At 25.9% G+C, this 23,649-nt stretch overlaps 2 protein-coding genes across 4 annotated transcripts in view; one reads left to right on the top strand and one right to left on the bottom strand.

Moving 5' to 3' along the window:
• Window positions 1-3,952: 3,952 nt before the first annotated feature.
• LOC107455685 (endoplasmic reticulum junction formation protein lunapark-A) lies at window positions 3,953-23,225 on the bottom strand. 2 transcript variants are annotated; one of them, XM_043042815.2, is made up of 9 exons: window positions 22,994-23,222; window positions 19,600-19,641; window positions 16,128-16,315; window positions 14,981-15,161; window positions 13,196-13,262; window positions 12,245-12,433; window positions 7,752-7,925; window positions 6,753-6,890; window positions 3,953-5,599 (listed from the first exon to the last, which is right to left on the bottom strand). In XM_043042815.2, the coding sequence occupies exons 1-9, from the start codon at window positions 23,018-23,020 to the stop codon at window positions 5,361-5,363; spliced, it is 1,245 nt and encodes a 414-aa protein (XP_042898749.1). In that variant the 5' UTR covers window positions 23,021-23,222; the 3' UTR covers window positions 3,953-5,360. The 2 variants fall into 2 exon arrangements, with proteins under 2 accessions (XP_042898749.1, XP_042898750.1); XM_043042816.2 differs by having other exon boundaries at window positions 4,461-5,599; window positions 12,338-12,433; window positions 22,994-23,225.
• A 188-nt stretch (window positions 23,226-23,413) lies between these two features.
• The window catches only part of LOC107439393 (zinc finger CCCH domain-containing protein 11A), a 45,593-nt gene continuing 45,357 nt past the window's right edge, over window positions 23,414-23,649 (top strand). The window contains exon 1 of one of the 2 annotated variants that reach the window (XM_071184390.1): window positions 23,414-23,547. The gene's annotated coding sequence lies outside the window, so the exon portion shown is untranslated. The remainder of the gene's footprint in view (window positions 23,548-23,649) is intronic. The other variant, XM_071184392.1, reaches the window with a different exon arrangement.

The following is a 23,649-nucleotide window of genomic DNA, read 5'->3' as shown; positions in this document are numbered from 1 at the left end:
TATCAATCGAAGAAAAAAAAAAGCTTACCTATTGCTTGCACAGGGTGCGTAGTCAAATCTTTCAACAAAAAATAAGCACCTTTTAAGCACTTAAAAAATATTTTTAATCACTATATACACTAACAAAATAATTTTAAAAGATTTAACATGATCATGATAAAATAACTAGTTTCTGATGATGAACTCTTTTCTTGATCAAATTAGCCATTATAGAATGATCAAGAGATTTTTCTGTTCAATATCAGAGGGTGTAAAATAATGCCTGAAATTGAGAATATCTCGCAAAATGCAGCAGAGTTGCACACGAGAGTGCAATAATCTCACCGAACCCAGCTCAGTAGACGCACATGCGAGCCCGCAAGCATTTAATCAAACATGTAAAATTATTGGAGCTTTCATTCGCTATGGACCGACAGTATGCCAAAATAGATTGCGGTTGAATGAATTGTGAAAACGTCGAATAGAACAATGTGAAAAGCGCGCTTTTGCATAATATGTGGCAAAAATCGACATGGTAAAAAAAAAATCTTAGTTTCGAAAAGGAAAAATTAAGCACTTTTTAAAAACACCCAATGAAAAAAGCACTGTTAAAAAACGAAAATAAGCACCGTTCAAAAATGCTACGTACCATGTTTCATTTTCAGATGCTTATCAATTATTTTTGAAAAACTCACATTTAAAATCTGTTGCAATTTTGTGTGTTTAATTCTTTCTCCCATGTACATATTGATGGAACCACTTGCATCATTCATTCTAACAAAATGACTTATTTTAATCATTCCTTCATAATGCGTATTGCTTTATTTTTAATTAGAAGTCATATTATACTTTTGAATTTATGACACAAAGAAAGCATTTATATATTCAAAGACCTGTAAAAAGGAAATTTGAGTTTATTATAAATGAACTACCAATTTCTCAGCTGTTCCCTTTAAGCAATGAAATAACAATAGCTAAATAATTTTCTGTAATTTTAAATAATTGCATATTGTTCAGACGGGTTCACTAAAAATCTTCCACTACAAAACAGTGTTCACTGTACCATGCGTTCATTATAGCGGGATAAGACTGTATTACTTTTATAGACAATATTCAAATTAAACGAACAACACAAAAAGAAAAAATTGGGAGGCTTTAATCTCAGAATTTTTTGAAAATATCACACTGCACATGATTGATTGAGCTTTAATTATGTTATTTTAGTCTAGAATTTCATTTGCATTTCTTATGTATCAAAACAGTATAATAATTTAGTCATGTCAGAATAGATTTAAAAGTAATTTTAAAAGCAAATTTCATTTGTATAAAAATAAATATGTAATTAAAAATTCTTTTTAAACTGTGTTTTAATGTGTAAAAAAATTTGTTATATTGGTTATACATACCAGAACAGTGCATTAAACTAAAGTTTTAGTTACATTCTATCTTTTCACTGCTACTTCATTTTCTTCTGATGTTACATTGTTCCATCGGGGGAAAAAATTTAACTTCACTCGGGTACTTTTGGCATAAACAACATAAATTAGATATCTAATTTCTGGAAAACATAATTGTCAAATATTTTGCATTTTCCTTATTTAAAAAAATTAATAAAAATTTTATTCATCTTCTTAAAGTGAATACATATTAATACAAGAATTGGGTATGCAAGATTTGATTAAGAAATTTTAAACTGGTAACACTAATGCATTTAACCAATTTAGAGACTTTTAACTATTTCATCAACAATTCAATACAGGCAATTTATGTGATTGATTTACGATTTTGACATTAGTTTTTGGCATTATTTTAACAAAAGCTATGTCATAAATTGTTTGTGAACTAAAAGAAGAAAAATAAAGGTAAAACACACATTTCATCAAAAACTTCAACTTTAAATTTGCAGCAATACATTAAATTAATTTTAGTTAACATTATTGAATTAATTTAAAAACAGAGAGTTTTCAATGAAAAAAGTAAAAAAAATAAAAGTCAAGAATTTGCAGGGATTTTTTTTAGACCTTTCCCAACTATTAAGGAAAATTTAAAGAATAAATAAATACCAGGGAAATTTTTGATCAAATCAGGTAACCAGGGGAAGCAGTGAAAATCCAGTTGAAATTATAGCTAATTAATAGATTAGAATTATAACAGTTTGAGACATGTTTTAGTATATTCAAATTACATGCGGAAAAGCACAATCAATCAACAAAGAACATTTTATAAGACAAAAATAAACAGTCTTTTTTTTTTTTTAAATGACAACAAAATAACAAAAGAATAAATAGTTATTCTAACATAACTAGAACACACATTTCAATAAAGGATAAACATCCAATCTGAGCAAGTTGTTAACAAACAAAATAATGATTAAGTAATCAAAGATCTAATGATGTAACTAATTATTAAACTGATCTGTCAATCTCAGCTCTAAACTCCACTCCAAGGGGCACTGAATGCATTTAAAATAGGATTTACTTTTAAAAATAAAATTATCAAAATAAATAATAAAACTTCCCAAGAATTATTTTTTCTTTTGTTACTAAATTATTAAGTGTTTTTCAAAGCTTTATCTTCAAAAAAATAAAATAAAAAAGCCACAGTTTAAGTATATTATGGTTGAGGCAAAGCTATAATTCTCAGCTAAAAATATCGATAATATATTTGCTATAAAAAAATTATATGTACTTTAAAAGGGAAAAATAGCTTAAATATTTTGCAAGTTATTAAACATTTTTAAAATACTGAATTAAAGCGAGATTTTTCAACCTAGATGATAATTTTTATGAGCCCAGATAATGCAACACTAGAGTAACTTTTTTAAATAAAACAAAATAAAATATTTTTCATTTTCACAAAACTGTGGCCTATTGCCAAATTCACAAACTCATTCATTAACAGAGTTAGTATAGTGGCAACTGGCTAAAGATAGGCTACACTTAACCTAAGAGTCATGAATAACTGCTACAAAGGCACATCAGTTGAAAACAGCATAAAATTTGCAAAAAAGCATTCAAGTGATGACAGAACTTCCAAAAAAAAAAAAAAGTCTTAAAAACAAACTGTAAGGTATTTTAGTAATTCACCATTAGTTCATAAGGTAAGCTTCACAAAATAGACTAAATAGTTAACAATGTAAGTTAAAAATGTGAAAACAAGATTTGTAATAAAAATTCACAAAATACAATATAAGTGGGTTTAAAGAATTTTAGTTTGGATTCGACACATTTATAAAAAATACACAAATAGTTGAAAAAGAAAAAATTCTTGCATCTTTTATAAATATTTACTCACATTACTGTAAAATACTTTATTGATTAGATATAAAAACTGGTATAGAAAATACTAATAAAAATAATTATCCATTCTTCATTTATTGGAATACAAAATATTTTATTTTAATAAGTAAAAGTAAATATCATATTTGGGTTATATATAACATATTTATGTTTATTATGTATTAACTTAAAAAAATTTATTAAATGTTATGTAACAATAAATGTCTAAAAATTAGTTTATTCATAATGAATAAAATATTATTGTAACAATAAATACTGATTCTGAGATTTAAATAAAGGAAACAGTTTATTTATGTGACACATAAAACATCGATTAAAGGTATTTGTCTGATACATAAATATATTACAATTGCAATGATTTAATATTGATATGAACCTATAATTTCCTTTTCTTATTTATCAACACATAATGAAGTATTTTTATAAAGTTTAAAAACCTTTGAAGCAGTTTTTGTAAATTGATTCATAATTTTTTTTAAATTAGTGGTTTCTACATGTAATAAACGATGAATATCTTTTTTTGTACTAATAAATACATGTTTTAATAACATGGGATAAAAAACATTCTATTAAAATTCTGAGATTAGAATTCCTGAAATATTTTGAAGTGGCACACAAGACATTCACTTAAGATACAAATACTTAAATGAAACATTGTGTTTTTGTGAACACAATTTTATTTTTAACTCATATACTTTTTGAAACGCTTGTATCATAAACTAGGTTAAAACTGAAAACATAAAATGTTCATAATCAAAATACAAAAAGAATAACAACGCTAAATTATTTACACTATAATTTAAAAATAAATACTATTTTTAATCTAGATGAGAAAATACATAACAAACTAAGATTGCAAACAGAGATAAATTTTGCATCTATACTCATAAGTTAATAAATACAGTAAAACCTCTCTACAACAATATTTTGGGGATCAAATAAATATATTGTTATAGAGGGACATATTGTTATATCGAGGGCCTACATACTTTGGGGGCACAATAAGATTTTTTTTAAACTTTACTGTGTAATATGTATTAACTATAAATATATTTATATATTATATAAAAAATTAATTTGCAGAGTATTAATTTTGGTTAAATGTTAAAAACAACAGAAATAAATTCGGAAATTAAATTGTAAAAATACCTGAAAACCATTTTTATTGAAAATAATCTGATATTTTTGTTTGTTTATTCTTTTTTCTTTTTACTATCAAGTCAACCAACAAAGTATGCATTGAAGCCAACACACGAAAATTATTTTCGTTTGTTCATGGTACTCAACCCACCCTCTACAGAAAAAATTCTCTTTCAGGTGTTAATGTGATGCTTGTGGTCATTTGTGACTCATGATCAGCTTTTATCATAAAGGAAATGAAATCAAATAGGAATGTTACACCTGTGATTTCTTAAGAGTTTGGGGAGGCAATTCTAAGAATGTAACTCTTGGGGGTGGTCAGGAGTTAGTCTTGTCAGAAAAGATGGCAAAAGATGATAAAATAAGATTTTTTTTAAACATTACTTGAAAACAAATAATAAATGGAGAAAATAAAGTTGAAATTTGGAAGAAAAAAATCGTTTTAAAGGGGTTTATTGCTTCAGAGAATATCGTAATATTGAGAGGAGCATGACATTGATTCAGATGCAAGTTTGTTGGGACCACTAAAAATTATTGTAATAAAGGGAGTTGTTGTATTGAATATCGTAGTAGCGAGAGTTCAATGCATTAAAAAAACATTTTAGTGACGTTAAACAAATGCAGCCTTACAATATGATATTACTGCAGAGAATAAATTTATATCATATACATTAAAGTTAAAAATTAAATAGGTATCTAAATTTAAAAACACTAGCAGAAAAACCTACCCCATTATTAAATAAATGTCAGGTTAAAAACACGGGATTAAACTGATTCTTGTAGCAAAGGTTGAAAAAATAATTTACTTTTTTTTAAAACGTTTTCATAACAAACACTTCAAGTGAAAAATTTCATAAAAAGATTTTTGCTATTTTGAGAAATTTAAAAAAATATTTCTCTGTGCAATTTGGCAGCAAGTAAGCAAGCACTCAAGTGATACTTTCAAGATTCTGCTTCAAATGTTTCCTCGTGAGTCGAACTTTCATCTTTTTTATCAGGCGAAGTTTGGGGTAAATCTTCAACTAAGTTAGCTTGTATTTCAGATACATCTGAGCTGATACTTAGCCTTTGGTTAGTTAAATCATGAGTAAATTCTTGACTATCATCTGCAACACTCGTTTCCTGCGGTGTAATGATAGGAGAACTATCGTTATCACTAATGTTCCCAGCATCGGTTTCATCTGAAAAGGTTCATACTATTTAAACAACAGTCAATGTGCATTTGTGACATTTAATTCTATAACTAGCTCATCCATTTTAAATTAATAAAAAAATCCATTCATGGATTTAGCTTTTTATGAATATTAAAGAATAAATACATAAATGGACTATTTCATCTGAAAAGGTTGATACTATTTAAACAACAATCAATGTGCATTTAATTCTGTAACTAGCTCATCCATTTTAATATTTAAAACAAACATTTTTTTTTTTACTAATTATTTAGTGTTAAAATTATTTGCCAGATGTGCCTTGTTCTTAGGTATAATTTTAGGCTGTATTTGATGTTGAATAATTGTAAAATTAGGCTATTGCTGATTATATGGTGAATAGGGTGAATATCTGTCACATACCTAGTTTAAACTATCTTTTGCCAAATACAACTAATTCAACTAACAACACCTATCTACACTTGAAATAATTCTTAAAAACAGTGCTGGGGTGATTGTGAGTCCTTCTCAAAAATGCTGAACATTTCTTGAGGAAAATCATTAATGACGCATTTCAAAAAAATAATGTCTCTATAAATTTCACAACATAAAATTCTAAATTATATGCAGCATAATTTAAATTAATAATTATGTATAAGTTTACTTTTATCTTGAATCCCATTTACTATTCTGCAAGAAAAAAATATTTACAAATAAAATAGATGCCAAGTATAAATTCTAGTTCTAATATTTTTAAATAAAATATACAAGAATTTTTATACATAAATGTGACTGATGATGTGTTGAAACTTCTGAACCCTGGATTTCTGGATCTAGGTTGGCAAGAGAACCGGAAATCCGGATTCTTCCCGGAACACAATCATCTTTGCAGTTGTATATTCTCCATAAAAAGTCAAATGATACAGAGGCAAATAATTTCATTTTCTGCTAGGTTAATAATATTGATACTTAGTAAATAATATTGATACATTGAATTACATTAAATTCAGTTTTGCGAGATAGTTACTTAGGTATGATTGAAAAAGAACATACTAAAAAAGTAATCAAAACAAAACATACAAAAAATGTAGGAAGGGTGGGGACAAAAAAGTTACACCAATCAGTATATAATTATTACACAAACACACTGACATCATTTAATTGAAAATAAAAATAGACTTACCCCCACTAGTAGATGACCTTCCAGATAAAGGAGCTTCTATTGCTGGGGGAGCTGTAGGAGCAGGCAAAGTCAGTTTTGGAGGGGGTGGTTGCTGATTTCTAGGTGGGTTAAATTGAAAACAGTAGCAACACCTGAAAGCTATTCATTGGAGCATTAAGAATTAATGTTCACATTAAAATAAATATAGAAATTTTGCATTATTTTATAACACTGCATTATTTCAAGAAAATGCAGCATGACACATAAGAAAGAACATTTCATGAAGAAGACTATGCTTTAAAATATTTTTAATACGCCGTGCTTTATTTTTTAGAGAAATCAATTTGCAAGTTTCATGATTTCTGAAAAGACTATCATTGTGATAAAAATATATTTTAAAAATAAACTAATAGTTATTGATCAATAATTTTTCCTAACTTTTTTTCGTATCAAGTCAATACAAAACAGACAAAATATAGAATTAGTTTTTAGTGATTTTCAAGAAAAGCATGACAATCTTAGCTTTTGGCATTAAAATTCTATTAAGAACAAAATATTTTAACTTAATTTAGTGGCATCATCTACATACAGAAAAAATAAAGATTTGCACGGATAATGTATACGGAGTATTACAGATAAAGCAAAAGTAAAAAACAGCTTTGATTTATTAACTGGTGAGGATTGTAATTTCAAGGAGATAACAAACCGTAATCGGTTAAAACCTTAAGTTATGTATGCTGACAAAAAAAACAAAAAAAAGAAGACAGATTTCTCCTACACTTGATCCAGGAATTCCCTTGTTAGTAGTCGTAAATCTAAAAACATTAGTAGTCGTAAATCTAAAAATTGGGTCGGCTGTTCAACGAGGGTTATAAAATAGAATAAAATGGTAATCATCAACTAAAAACTACTGAATTTCTACTTCACAGGAAAAATAACTCTAGTAAAAATAAAAACAAATTGACAAGATAAACACAAATAAAGCATAAACTAGAGCTCAGAAAGGAAGATACAGCTTACCAATGTACTCAAACTCTTCTTTTAGAGCCATTCCATTGTGAGAGAGGCACTGCCGACAGATGAGAGCATATCGATTTGAAGGACCATCTCCCACAACATAATCGACTAAGCGATCTACTATGGTCCTTTCCCGAGGTAAAACAGGCCTTGGCATAGGTGGCATTGGAGGCCTCACTAAAAAAAAAATGCTTGAATAAAATTGTTTTGAAGTTAACATTATTACATTAATCATCTTTACTTGAAACATTAGAATTGCTTAATAGCAATTTGACCATATAGATTTTTTTAAGAAATATTTACATTATGAGAAGAATATAAAGATAGCGAATTTAAATTTAAAAATTTCCAGACTTAAATGAAACAATAGTATTTATTATCAATGTTTTTGAAATTTACACTCTCAACCAGAAGAGCCAAAAGTTAAATTGAAATATAAGACTTATCTGGGAACAATTTAGCTGGTTAAATTCAGATATTTCAACTATATAGATTTTAATAGATAAACTTTATTAAAATCAATTGAGGAAGAATTAAAGTGAATATATTATTAAAAAAAAAATAATAATTTTTTCTTTAAAATGTGCCATTACAGCTTATATAATTATATGAATTAAACTTTTGATTACTTAGAATTATTTTATAGCAAAATTGCCAGTTCTAAGCTATATTATATTCTACTAAAACAAAACTAAATTAATGTAAGAAAAAATAAATAATTGTTCATAAAATAATATACGTAATTAAAGGTAGTAAAGACAATACAAAAGTGAGGAAAAAATAAGAATGAGGGAGAAATATAAGCATTCTGCTTCTCTCCAGAGTTTAATATACAGAAGTCAGAGTCTGCAGTACCGCATCCAACTAAAAGACATAATATACCAAAGGTAACAACATAGAACAATGTTATAAACTTAATAATATGAATAAAAACTTAATATTAATAATAAAACCTAATATTAATAAATTAATAATAATGGATAAAAACTTAAATTTTAACCAATTAATATCAATACTTTTAGTTTAAGTATAACTGAAAAAATAGTAAAAAAATTAAAACAAGTTTCCTTTTTAAATTATACTAATGTTATAATTTTATAATGCTTAAGAATGACAATGTTGAAATAAGACATTTTATACATAATTAGCTAGCAAAGGGGAACGTACTCTTTTAAATACATTACTAGTACAACTCTTAGATCTTCAACGTTAAGCAGAATTTAAAACTAATAATATCAGCATATTCAAAATTTTCATTTATTCTTTTTTCATGGAACATAAATGGGCAATTATTTATTGAAATTATTGATTAACAATTGTAAAAGCTTTTATGAAACAGTTTTTAATTACTTTTAATTTAGAGTATAAAATATTATATAACCATTCACTTTGAATGATTAAAACAAACGAAGAAAAAAAACCTGGTTTACACCACAGAGAAACATTTTTTTTAAACTTTTTTTTTTTTAGAAAAAGAAAAACTCAGTTTTTTCTAAGCTTGCCTTAAATAACTTTTGTTCTAATGAGTGGAATTTCACAGACTAATTGTTAATCCTTAATTAGCAAATATAGACTCAAAAGTACTTTTCCTAAATTTTGTATAAAATTTTATTCACCATTTCAAACTCAAATTTTCCCAACCTTACAAACTATATAATTTTAAATGCCATAAACAAAATTTGAACAAAATTGATCAAATAGTTCTTAAGAAATGAAAATCTAAAAGTACAGCTTTTCAGAAATTTTATAACTTGGAAAGTATTAGGGAAAAATCAAACTCCATATACCTTTTAATTCAAATTTTGCTTCACTATCACTAAATAAAATAATTATAAATTTTATTTTTATTATTTAACATAGAAATGTCTCTGAATAAAAAAATTTCATAATTACATACAAGAGTTTTTTGAACTCGAGATAAGGTAAAATACACAAAAAGTGAAATTAACATTCTGGGGTTCAAACTTTCAATCCCTCTCTTAATAATATTTTGCTGCTTACACCCTCATTTTACATACACATTTTCAAAGTCAAGATTCAAAATCTGATGAAAATAAGGCATGTTTATTCAGAAAAAGTACATTTTTATGTCTGTTTCTGTAATTTATTCAATAAGTTAGCTATTAAATAAGTTAACTTATTTAAAATCAATCATTTATGCAATTAAAATTTGTTTTTAGTAAGAGAAAATATGATCATTAGATTAAAAGTCATTAAGGGTAATATTTCTTCTGATCTGTAAGTCAATTAATTTGTACAATCTAGTTAAAAGGAGATAAAAAGTAAAAAGGAAAAACAGTATGCAGTTTTCAATTTTAAAAAAATTATTAATAATACATTAAAAAAATACATAAATAATACTAAAAGCGTCCAAGAGTATTCCTGTTTGGAAAAAAATTTAAACTCAGAATTCATGGTCAAACTTACCAAGTTCTTAACAAGTTCAACATTAAAAGTTTACAAAAATCTAAAATCCTAAACAAGTTTCAAATTTAATTCCTTACTTAATTTCATAATACTGGATTAAAATCTTCCGAAGACAGAAGTTACAAAATGCAATAGGGAAGTTAAATGAAGTCAAGCAGTAGAATTTTTGAAATTTAGAGTAAGAGACTGTTACAACTAAATTTTCAGATTAATTAAAAAAAAATATATATATTGTTTCTACTGAGATTCAAATAAGTCTAACTGGATACTATTGTTACAGGAAAAGACAAAGGTTTCATAAAATAACAATTAAGGCACCAGTCACAAAATTTTGAAATTCTATAACAGTAAAAATTGGCAGCATAATCTTGGTATACACTTGTTTAAGGTAAAAATTAAAATCTTAGAAATATCTATGTATGTAAAGCATGCATTAAAACATGTTTTTATGTTAAATTTGAACTAATAATTATTTTAAATTTAGAGATAGATATTTTTTCAAAAATTTTTTTAGTCAAATAAATAACATATTGAGTCACAACGAGTATAATTGATAAAAACTAATTTTTTAAACATAAAAATGTCTTTGCGTAAAAAAAATTATTAAAAATTCAACCATGAATATAAAATTTATTTTTAAATTTAATTAGTTTTAAACTGATATTCAAACAGCTCTGCATTTTCTTTTACATTTATTTTAGTAACATTGATGAGTATATTTATTCATTATGAATAGAATTATTTCTACATTTATTTTACTTCCTATTTTAATTAAATAAACAAGTTAAAAAATTACTTAGATAAGTTAATAACATATTAAGTATAGAATTGGAAATCAAGAAGTCTAAAATACTTTGAATCCTAATTTAAAGGATCTACCACTCATGCAAAAACTTATTTATCAAGAATATTTTTTTTTTCAATTATAACATTAAATAAAAATTTACCATATGAATCGAATTTTTTGATCAACATTTTATGAGTGCTTCATATTAAAACAAAGTTTATAATACTTAATACATTTATATTTGTATTAGCGCTAAAATCTTCCCAAACTGCGCCAGGTGTCACAACATGCAGGCTTCTCCCCAACATATCCTGGACTGTCTTGGACTGGACAAGAGGGACATTCTAGAAAACCCACTTTTGGTGACCGACTTTCTTCGGGTCATGAATTTCATGGACATTGTTTAGCCCTGCTAATTTTGGGGATTAGGAAGAAGATATTTGTCCAACACCATTCTGACATTTCATTCAACACCTATTTACTTATTTTAAACCTAATTCATATTTAGCCAGCTCTCAACAGGTTAATATTCTTTAGATTTAAATGATTAAAGTCTAAAAAATAGTCTTTGATTCGAAATAAATACATGCTAAGCAAACGCTGCAGAGCATTAGCTATTGGCACATATATTACAGAGTTACACAGATATTAAAATAATGAAATAATAAAAAGCATGCATAGTCTTTTTCTTAATGTTTTTTTTTCTTCAAATAATATGTAAAAACTCAAGAGAATTAGTTATTCACACAGATATTACAGAGTGAAGCAGTTAGGTATTAAAACAATAAAATAATAAAAAAATACATGCAAAAATCAATAAAAAGGCATTTAAAAAAAATTTTTTTTTTAAATGTCTAATTTTAAATGTCTAAATCTTTTTTAAAAAATTTTCTTTAAATACTAAGAAAAAACTCAAGAGGGTAAGTTTTTATCACAGATATTATAACAATAAATAATAAAAAGCATATGCAACATAGAAATATGTATATTTAACAACAAAAAAAAATATATATAAAGAAATTTTCTTAAGACTAGACACAGTTACATACATTCCAAGAATAAAATGGTATCCTAAAGATTCTATTAGTGACACAATTATCACTTATTTTATAAGATTAAATTCTGATAATTGATACAATTTTTAAATATTTTTGGTAAAAAAAGGAGTAAAATTATCAGTATATGATTCGTTATAGAGATGCATAAAGTGTACTGGATTAGTAATTAAATTATTCTGACGCATGCAAAACTATGATGTCAAATATCTAGCACACAAACATACCGAATCTTGGGCCAGGCCTTTGAAAATATGCAGGGGGGTAAGGTTGGTTAGTAGGGGGTCTGGCTGTAAACATAGGAAAAATATTTGGAGCACCTGCTGTGTTGTTAACTGTAATCGTTTTTCCAGCAGTGTTTCCTAAGGCTATAGGAGGAGATGGCTGTTTAGGAGATGTGTTTCGACGCCTTAAATCTAAAATAATAATATATAAACAAGAAAATCAGCTTAATAAATACAATATTTTATTTAACAAATAATTTAGATTCAGGGAAAATAGTACTAGAGAAATCAAAAGTTATAAGGTATAAATCGAGCAAATATATGTGTTATTTAATAAAAATATATTAAATAGAGTGAAAACATTTACTAGATAATTTGTTTTACTGTACAGATACTTTAAAAAATTTTATTTTTGCACAAAAAAATTAAATCAGACTTCATGCTTAAAAGTAGAATGAAAAAGAAAAAAAAAACTTTTTTAAATTTTTCAACTTTGACATTACTAAACTTTCTAAAACAATAAATAACTCTTGTGAAAGATACCAAAAAAATATGAATGCTATGAACATGTAAATATGAAACAAAAGAAAAAAAAATGGAGCATTTCAAAAACCTAAAGGTAACCACGATTCTGTGAATCAAAAATGAAAATTATACAATTTTTAAAGATATTAAAAATTGATTTATGAGTTTAGACCTTTTTCAAAGCCTATACAAATGCTGTAAAAGTTAGGGAAATATTGTTATCTGAATTTTATCTACTTTAAATATAAAAAAAAAGGAGAAGAAACACATTTTTAAATTTAAAATTTTAACACAGTAATGGAGCTCAGAAAGAGAAGCTCCATTTTTTTTATTAATTCTAGGAAGATTTCTGCTAAGTGAAACAAAAACATTTAAACATCAATAGAAAATATTATTAAAACAAAAAAGTTACAAAGCAGAAATTGTTACCAAGTTCTGTAAAAGAACCTCTATATAATTGTGGTGCTGCTTGAATTGCAGGTCTTGGTTCAAAAACCTGAAAGTATTAAAGTAATATTAGTTATGCTAGAAAGTCAATATAAATAGCCTCATTCCAATTTCATTTAAATGACACACATAATGAAATATTTGTGAGCTTCAGATAAAAGAAATTAACATTTACAAGTTTGAAAAAAAATAATTTAAAAAATTACATTATTTTGTGTTCATGTTGACTTTTATAGTAGCTTGTAGCTCTAAAATTAGCGTTAATTATTATCAGAGGAAAATGAAAGCTGTTAGAGTGGTTAAATTGGACAATAACTCAATTTTGGAAGAAAATTTTTTTTAAACAGATAACCAGTGAAGCAACTATAGTATATAGCCTATATATTGATAAGTGAACAGCCCAATTGAAGTGCTTGAGGGATCTCCAAATATTAAATGAGCATATACTTAGGGACCTTAGACTTGAGGTTGTTTTTTGAAGACCCTGCAGTAGCATGAAATGATGCTTTTTTGCATAACTGCTGTGATTTTGCAACAGTTACTCAAGACTGTTAGGTAAAGTTTGGACTATCTTTAGACAGCGCCCTCTATCATTATTCTGAAAATGGCACAAAACATCAATATGGAGGAAAGTCACAGTTTTGAGATAATGTAAAGCTTTTGTGTGTCAAATTTTTTAATACTTAAATATTTACAACAATGCTGCATTATCTGGGCTCTTAAAAATTTGCAAAAGATGGAAATAAGGCAATGATTTTGATAATTTTCAATTAAGTGGGAAAATGTTGTCAAATTGGCAATTTTTAAAAATGTTTAATAACTTTTAAAATATTTTAGTTATTTGTCTGTTCTAAAGCCCAGATAATGCTTTACAGCAAGATGGTACACACAATATAAAATTATAGCTTTGCTTCAAGTGTTACTTAAAAGGGTCAAGCACTTATCAATCAAGTGTCACACACTTAAATTGTGGCTTTTTTTTTTATTTTCCTTCACGAAAGAACTTCGAAAAACCATGTTAGCAGACTAATTTGCTGTTTAAAAAAAATCACCCTTATACACTCATTTAAACTGGACTTTATAATGTAATTTTTTTCGCAAATGTAATTGATTTCATAATTTTAAAGGAATTTTTTCTTGTTTAATCACATCTTATATTTTTCACTTGTCTTCAAAAATAAGCAAGCAAATTCTTTAATCATGTCTTATATTTTCCACTTGTCTGCAAAAATAAGCAAGCAGAAGTCTGCTAGATGCTTAGGTAATGTTTGAATTCCATTAAAACATAAAGTATCAAAGTTTCTCATTAATTTAGAGAGCACTCAAAGGAATTTACTTTAAATGTAGAGTTTAGTTGCACACAAACAGACATGTTTTACAGATGTATTTTTGTTGCATAGATGTTTTTAATGGTATAAATTTTAACAAAATTATGTAAGGAACCATAGCATATACAGAATAAACAATAAAATATAAACATATTTATATTTAATATATTTACAGTTTAATTAAAATATTTTAATTACGAACTATTCAAAGCTAGCTGCATACTCATTAAATTGAATAAATTATCTCGACCTTGTTTGTTTGCAGAGTTTAAAAACTCAGATATATTTGCTTTTATTTCGTAAGTTATTGCTTCAAGGGTCATGCAAATGCTTAAGCAATTAGAAATATTTTTACAAATGTTGATTATTGTTTTAGACATTTTGCATGTCATTAGCAGCAAATGAAAGCAAAACTGACATTATTGGAATTACATTTTACCTTTCTATGATATTCTGGATCATATTTTTCCAACAATTCCTTCACAACTTTATATGTTTCAGTCTCCATTGCAAACTCTAAAAGAGACTTTTTTCTTTTCTTCAAATCAAATAAATTCTCATCATTTCTACGAATTTTTTGAACAAAATACCACTGGAGAAATTTTTTCAAAATATACAACCTAAAATATAATATCAAAACTTAAAGCACAAACTCCATGATAAAAACATAAGTATTTGAAGAAGTTGATAAAAGAAAATTAACACTCTTATGCAAAGAGCAAAAATAGTTTGTTAATAATAAAACATGCAGTTAGAATTTGTGTTAAAAAAAACATTTTAAATAGTTTACAAGCAATTCCGCTTAAACACTACAACACGCTAATTGTGCCAAAAATTGAATGGGAATGTGAAAAAAGTTACATGGAATACTCAGAATATGTAATTCACCATTATAAAATTTTTTTAAAAAAATAAAAAATAGCGCAAAACTGCAGGCAAAATTAAATAAAACTTTAAAACAGCACAAAGTGAAAATGAAAATAAATAATTTTTTGAGTTGAATTGGCATAGAAATTTTAGTTTTAATTCAATGTTGAATTATTAAAACAGAATTAATTAATAATCACATTTTTATCATAAAACATTTTTATTTTTTATCCGTGTATTTAGAAGTTTGTATTATTTTAAATAGAGACCCGCATTTAGAAAAAAAAACTCAGGAATCAAAAAGTCCTCAGTCTCAAGGACCTACAGTTTTCAAAGTCTAGCAGAACAAACAGGATTCGTAATTCTTTTTTAAAAAGAAGTGGTTATAAATCATACTACTACTAAAAATAATTAGAAAAATAAGCAAAAACTACAACATAGAACTTTTAGAATACAAAACTTGTGTAGAACACATGAATATTTTTCAAAACTTCTTAAGACATATCTGTCTTTCTAATTCCCGTTGCTAGTTGAATCTTTTCACCCTCCCATTCTTCATTTTTTTCCCCTTACTATTTTTAACTACCTGATGAAGGAAAGCTTGTTCCTCCCTAAACACATGGTATAGTATATTTCAGCAGAAAACATTTTAAAAAGTCTTAATAAATATTCATAAAACATACAAGTAAATAGAAATCATAATGTTAAAATTTACTTACAGAATTGGGAATATGAGAAAAGGAATGGCATAAACTAGTTTATCTTTTGTAGTGATTGGGTATGAATAAAACAGGAAAAAACCCGCAATTATAATATAAAATAGTACTGAATAAAAAACTAAAGATCGTATCAGTGTTTTTTGCTGTAGTTCCGTGCTGTGTTTGTATTCCAAAAGAGAATCAATTTCCTGAAAGAAAAAGAAAATCATTCTTAATTATTTACTAAGATGGGCAACAAAACTTATAAACTACAGTATTGCAATAGAATTTTGATAATTTGAGGTGGATAGGACCCTCCTTTAACTATCAAAACTGAAATTCAGGGTCAGAAAAAAAATTTTTTTGGTATAAACCAAGATTTTTGTGGTTTAAACTAGGATTTTTATTACAAGGTTAACTTAAAACAAAAGGTTAGATTTTATTTTAAGCCGCAAATTAAAAGCAACTAAACTTTTGAAAAGTATTTAACATACATCTTTTTTAACTATTGATATTTGACTAAAAATATTCACTTTTCCATAAATAGGCATAGGCACATATAATAAAACAGTATAATAACTAAAGATTTTAAGTAAGTTTATTTATTACTTTACAACTCCATTTAACACTGAAATAAGCATTTAATATATAATTTTATTTTAGAAGTGTATGCGAAAAAGAAGTTTCCTCCTTGATAGTTAGTGTGTTTAAAAATTTTCTATTTTAGCAGTATTTACATTACTTACTGTATTAATTTTTTATTGTTACAAATATTAATATAAAGGAGCATGACATATTCAAGACAATGAATTTTCTCAATTAAGATATTAAAAATAATAGAATGATGAAAATAATAAAAATTGATAAATGGGCTATATAAATATAAACACACAAATAATAGTAAAGGTATGTTTCAGTTCCAATGGTAGAAAAACAAAGAATAAACTACCTTTTTGTCATTTATTTTAACATAATAGAGCTTTAAAATAACAATGTTCTTATTGGCATATTGCATTATTAAGAAAAAAAAGCTTTAAAAATAGTTTAAATGAATCTTGAATATTTCTCAAACTATTTTTTAAATATAGTATATAAAAATTGTAATTTAAAAATGTTACAATAATGAATATACCATATTGCATACATACAATGCTAATTTGTTTACTTAACAGAAAATAAATCTAAAATTGAACTGAAAAAATAAAATTTAGAAAAGCATCTCATTCTTGGTATACTTTTGAGTGTAGCAAGTTTTATGTATCTTTAACAAATATATAAAAATAATGTTCGAGAAACTTTAAATTTTTCAATAATTACCTACTTGATTTAACTAATTTTAAATACTAACAGAACATAGAATTAATGATTTTCAATTTTATTTTAACCAGTTTCAAAAGACTTTATGTTTTTATGTTAAATTTACTCAAATTAATTTATTTTACATTGGTAGTTTTGCAAAAACTCTAATTGTAGGTAAACATTTAAATACTGCACTGTTAATTTAAAATCAACAACTATTTGGAATTAAACTTAAACTCAAAATAACTTTTTTCTGCAAAATGGGAGAAAACCATTTTTTTTTTCGATTCACAATATTCAAACCAAAAAAAAATTTTAAACAGGCTTGGTCTTTTGATCTGAATTTTTCACTACTGAGAACACAAAACTCAAGTGCTTGCTACAGGTTAAAGATGTTAAATAGCATAATTCAAAATTGTAAAACCATGTATATCAATACCAATTATTCCCTAACGTGAGATAACAAGTTTGATCAGGATCGGCTAGATTTCATAAAATATTCAGAAACGAAATATTCGAAAACTTAAGATGTCGTTGTTACTTAGAGAGAAGCGGAAGATCAACTGACTCTGCATTTTATTCACATTTTCAAGTAACAGACTATAGAGATTATATTGAAACTATTTTTGGAAACATGGATAGTCATATAATTCCTAAGAGTATTCAGAAGGCAAAGAATATTTTGAGACCTGTCATCGCAAGATCTGTTAAAGATAAAAGAGGTTAGCCTCATGAATTCTATTAGTAGGAACAAAAGAAATAGATTGACTGTAGAAAACATTTAGAATATAATGAAAATTTCTTTAATGAGATTACTTCTGAAAGACTTAGACTCAAGCACAGTGAACAACAAAAAAGTAGAAGAAGCAAGTGAAAAATCAAAAAGTTATTAGGAAATATTTAAAAATAATTAGTTTAAATTTAAAATAAATGTTTATTTATCCTATTTTATATTCCTATTAAATTTGATAATAATTACTTTTTTTTTCTAAAAAAACCCGAAAATATTTTAATATTACCGATTTTTAAATGACTTGAATCTCATCACTGATTCTGATTTTAATGTTTTTAAAAACTAATAAGAAAGATATTTTTGCTTCATTCTGTTAATTTTAAAGCAAACGAATTGACTTGTACTTAAATATATTCACTTAAATTATTATTCGACTATTCTTAATCGGGATGTGTAGCCAAATCTTTCAACAAAAAATAAGCACCTTTTAAGTACTTTTTAAGCACGCAAAAATATTTTTAAGCACTATATACATTAACAAAATGCAAAATAATTTTTCAAAGACTTTAAATGATCATGATAGAATAACTAGTTTCTGACAAAGAACTCTTTTCTTGATTATATTAGCCATTATAAAATGATCAAGAGATTTTTCGGTTCGATATCAGAGAGTGGAAAAGGAAGACTAAAATTGAGAATATTTTGCAAAATGCAGGGAGTTGCACATGAGCGGGCAATAATCTCACCGAACCCAGCTCAGCAGTTGTACATATAGACTCGCAAGTATTTCACCAAACAAATAAAATGATTGGTGCTTACACTATGGACCGACGGTACACCAAAATGGATTGCGGTGGAATGAATTGTGAAAACGTTGAATAGAACAAAGTTTAAAGCACGCTTTTGCATAAAATGTGGCGAAAATCGACATGGCCAAGAAAAAAAAATCTTATTTTGGTTGAGGGAAAATATAGCAGTTTTTAAAACCATGGAATGAAAAAAGCACTTTAAAGGGCTTTTAAATAATGAAAAAAGAAAATAAGCACCTTTAAGCACTTTTTAAAAAACGCTATGCACCATGTTAATATATTTTTCTATTCTTATTAGCTAAAACTCATTTCAGTAAAAACGTATAATAATTTTAGAATTTCTTTAATATTTGATATATGTTTTTCTGTCTAGAACCTTTGAACAAAAATTCAGAAATTACTGACATAATTTCTTTTCTTGTTTTCATTACCCACCAAGAATAGCCTTATTTGCAGAAAATGACCTTAAAAATGATTTGCTATTGTAGTAAAAATAACCAATTATTCATTTGTTTAAATCAAAAATTAGGGAATACTTAAAAGTAGCTTGAAAGCAAAGATACACAATTAAACAAGCAAAAAATATTTTCATTGATAAATAGCATTATGAATAAAACAAATCAAAATACAAATTAGTAAAAGTAACATTTACTTTCTGGATATCATCCAGCAAATCTTTAGTTGATGCTTTAGACTAAAATAAAAAAATAATACAAATTATTATTCATATAAAAAAAAGAACATAAAAAAAGCAAGTAAAAAATACAAATATTAATTGTTCACGATTAACAGGAATAAGAATAAANATTTGGCCTGGTCAGACCCCTGAATATGTTCTATGCTTTTTATATATTGTAAGATGTGCACTGAAAATCACAAACATAAAGACTTATAAAAACTTTATAGTAAGTATTAACAGTAAAAAATTTAGTAAAAACAAGCATGAGAAAAAACATTTAAAATCATAAAATAAAAAACACGTGTACTTAAAAAACACATGAACCTACATGTACTTCATTGTTACAAAGTACAACTTCATTAGTAAGTTAAAATGTGATGAATAGTTTATAGAGATGATGCGGCCATTTTATCCCCTTGACGAAAGTGTATCTTGTGGCACCCAAACACATATTAGTTTTAATTAATCTTACAGATTTGTGTTTTTAAAGATTGTTTTTACTCAATCTTAAATTTATCAAAACCCCTATGGCAGAATTTTTTCAGGTTTTCTGCGACATACCTGTCCAGTACTAATATCTTTCTGCTAGATGATTTTAATAAAAACAAATACACATGTTACTAATTTAAAGTAACAAAAGCGTCAACTTTAAAACAAAAAAAAAACTTTTGGATAAAATAAAACTATCTTTTAATTGAATATGCAATATATTTTTATTCTAATATTATGGGCGATGTTCTCACATTTTGTAAAGGGGAAACGGAATAATTTTTTCTTTTTTCCCATTTTGTATATACTCATCACATTAAAAAAATAATAATAATAAAAAATTCTGAAATCCGCAGCTGTTATTATCGGGGGAAAAAAGACTGACAGCAAAATCAGGCGAACCTAAATGCATGTTCTATTCAAATGCATGTTCTATTCAGTTGTTGTAATAAATAAAATATTAAAAATATAGAATTTTAAAATCTATGTGGAAATCAGTAGTAATTACTGCATAAAAAAATAGAACAAATATTTCTGCAGAAAAGAAAACCAAATGTTTTACTTCATTACTCTTTATTTTTCATTATTCTCAAATGAGAATAGAAAAATCATAAGTATTTTTTTCCACTACAATGCGCAAGAAAGGCATCTGATAAATATTATTCTGAAGAAAAAAAACTTAGCCAAAGTATTGCAAACTTTATACGGAAGTCAATAAAAAAGGCAGAGCAAATTTTTTCTATCTACATCAGTTTTACTTAAAATACACGTTTTCCAGTATATAAATTGCGTAATTTTGTGATATAAAAATGTATGTATGCAAAACCTTAAAAATACCGAAACCGTGTTCTGCTAAAACCTTCAGAACATTTTTACTTAATTCATGGAACATTGGCAGGATCTAATAGGCTACAACAAAATCTCCAGCATGAAGAAGAAAATTTTAAAGCCATTTAAATAAGTGATAAATTAAATTTAAACTATTTGCTAAATAGATAACTTAACAGAAGAATTTTGGTCATTTCTTAAAAATTTTTTATTATGAAATCAATTAAATTTCTTTTGCATTTAGTTTACCACTTTAAAATATGACTTTTTTATAATTAATCAATACACTACAGACTAATTACTTAAATTTTGTTTCAACAAATACATTATGTAAACATATTATTAAAACACAAACAAAAAAAACATTAAAATTTTGCTATTTATTTTGATAAACAAATAACTACACCAAAAAATTACTTGATGGTAAAAATACATAACTTAAAAAAAATTATTTATCCGGAGTCTCAAGAAACATTATCGAGAATTAAAAAAGGAAAATATCTGGAAAAATACAGAAAAATATTCACAGTAGGCTAGAAATTTTTCAAAAATAGAGTAGAAAACATAGCAAATTATTTCTCAGCTTTGGGACATTAAAGCTTTTTTATAGGTCAGATACCACTACAGACAATTTGTTAAAAAGGAATCTGAACCATTAATATACGACAAGAAAAAATACAGTTTGATTAGACATCCACATTTTATCAAGTGGAATCGAACCACGACTGAAACCATGGTAGACGAATATTTTACCCGTGGCGGTGACTATTTATATAAGAAGTAATTAACAATATATTGAAATATTTGAACGAAAGGTCCTAGTTAGAAATATATAGAGAAAAACTAGCATTTACATGCAGTATTTCTCTTAATGAGAAACTCCTTCACATGCACCTGAACAAGAATTAACATAACTTAACAAAGATTTTTGTTTTCCTCTACAGTATCTTTAACGCATTTTCTTTCAGTGTACAATTTATCTTTACAGCAAAGCAATAAATTTATAACCCATATTATTTTTTATTTCGGTACTTATCCCCTTCTCAAGGAGTAAAAATTAAGTTAGGTGCCACTCTGATTCCGAAACTAAATAACTGCTTACACTGTCAGAATTTTAAATTTTCAATTCAAATATACTGGTAAGATTTAATTTATATTATATATATAGTATAAAAAACAATTATAAAATAATTATATCTTAAAATATCAATACACACACATATATATATTTATAGACATGGATATAATTAATTAAAATTGATGTAACGATTTATTTTTCTAATAAAATCTTTATCTATATAATTACTTTTAGTTATCTTATCACTTTTCAAATGCATGTTTATTTTTTCTCTTCATTTCATAATTTGTAAAACAATTTTCTTTATTTTTGTACAAATATATATTTTATGCAATAATCCAGAAGGAAATTTATTTATTTAATCTGTAGTAATATATCTTTTAAATAAACAAGGACCATCATTTCAAGGCAGAAGACCAGTTATTTAAAGATAGGACCTGGAATAAATCCAAACTACTTAAGTTCTACAAAGCAGTTTGGCAGAGTGTCAGGTGTGTTTGTAAGGTCATCAGAAACTGTGTCTAGTATTCATCAGAGAAATTTAAATATTATAATGAGAGGGGAAAAAAATCTATACATTTTTTTTTTAGTCAAGTAAAAAGTATTAGCTTAATTATTTCAGATGGGCATAACTATATATATTTGTAAACAAGATCAGCTTATAGATATAAGACAAGATGTTACAAATATAATATATATTAAGATGGTCATTATTTCGTTATAAAAATAAACTTTAAATCTATAAAAGAAAGTGTGTAAGCAAACATGCAAATTTTACTTATTTTTGATTGTTTTTGCTTTGACACAGCAAAAAATAATGTCTTTTTAGTAAAGAAATAAGAAAATACAGATATTTTACTGAAGTTAATCACTGAGGATTTTACAATGTGTTATATTTCCAAGGTCTGTGTGTCAGTAGTAAATGTACCAGTTTATGACAGCTAATATTGCTAAGATAAGTTTCATACTTACTCGAAATCGAGAAAACAAAACCCCCATTTTTATAAAAAGAATTCAATTAAAAAATTATGAAAGAAGTTCTAGAATTTTCATAAATATTTTCGAAAGTCGTGTATATTATTTTCCAGCAATTAGTAACCATCATAATGACGTGAGGTATAATTATTCAGCAATGTTTATCTTTTTCCGCCACCATAAAATGAATTTTACGCCGACTACGCAGAAAGAGCCATCTACAGTTAATAATGAAAAATAAATAAACAAACAAACAATCTGGAAATTACTTTTCTTAGGTATAAAAATATATATATGTATTAAACTTATTTCTTACATTTGAAAAAGCCTCTAACTGTAAAATTTAATGAAAGTAACTTAAATAACTATTTAGATAATCGTATCCTCGAAACAGAACATGTAATCGTAACCATGATTGTTCGGCATTAGCTGATGGTTTTGTTTGTCTACTTTTTTTCTGCCTTTTGTTTATTATCGGGTCTAGTTAAATTATACAAATAGATGTCATACTTTAATTTATTATTATTTAATTTAATTAATACTTTAAATTGGTAACATTTAACTTTTGCCTTTCGGAATATAAATTTGCAAATTTTAGAGCTTAATAAATATGTGTAAAAAATCTACTAATGTATGGCTAAAAATAAAATATT

This window comes from Parasteatoda tepidariorum, chromosome 8, assembly GCF_043381705.1.
Source record: "Parasteatoda tepidariorum isolate YZ-2023 chromosome 8, CAS_Ptep_4.0, whole genome shotgun sequence".
Classification (NCBI taxonomy): domain Eukaryota; kingdom Metazoa; phylum Arthropoda; class Arachnida; order Araneae; family Theridiidae; genus Parasteatoda; species Parasteatoda tepidariorum.
The sequence above is the reverse complement of the archived record's forward strand: the minus strand, read 5'-3'. Positions and strand labels throughout refer to the sequence as shown.

What these genes read in the sequence shown, in the direction of transcription:
- LOC107455685 (XM_043042815.2), bottom strand. Translation starts at nt 23,020, where the DNA reads ATGGGGGTTTTGTTTTCTCGATTTCGA. An exon ending in TGCTGGATGATATCCAGAAA is followed by an intron (nt 16,316 to 19,599) that starts GTAAATGTTACT and finishes TTTTTCTTTCAG; the next exon opens with GAAATTGATTCTCTTTTGGA. An exon ending in AAGGTCATCTACTAGTGGGG is followed by an intron (nt 5,600 to 6,752) that starts GTAAGTCTATTT and finishes GAACCTTTTCAG; the next exon opens with ATGAAACCGATGCTGGGAAC.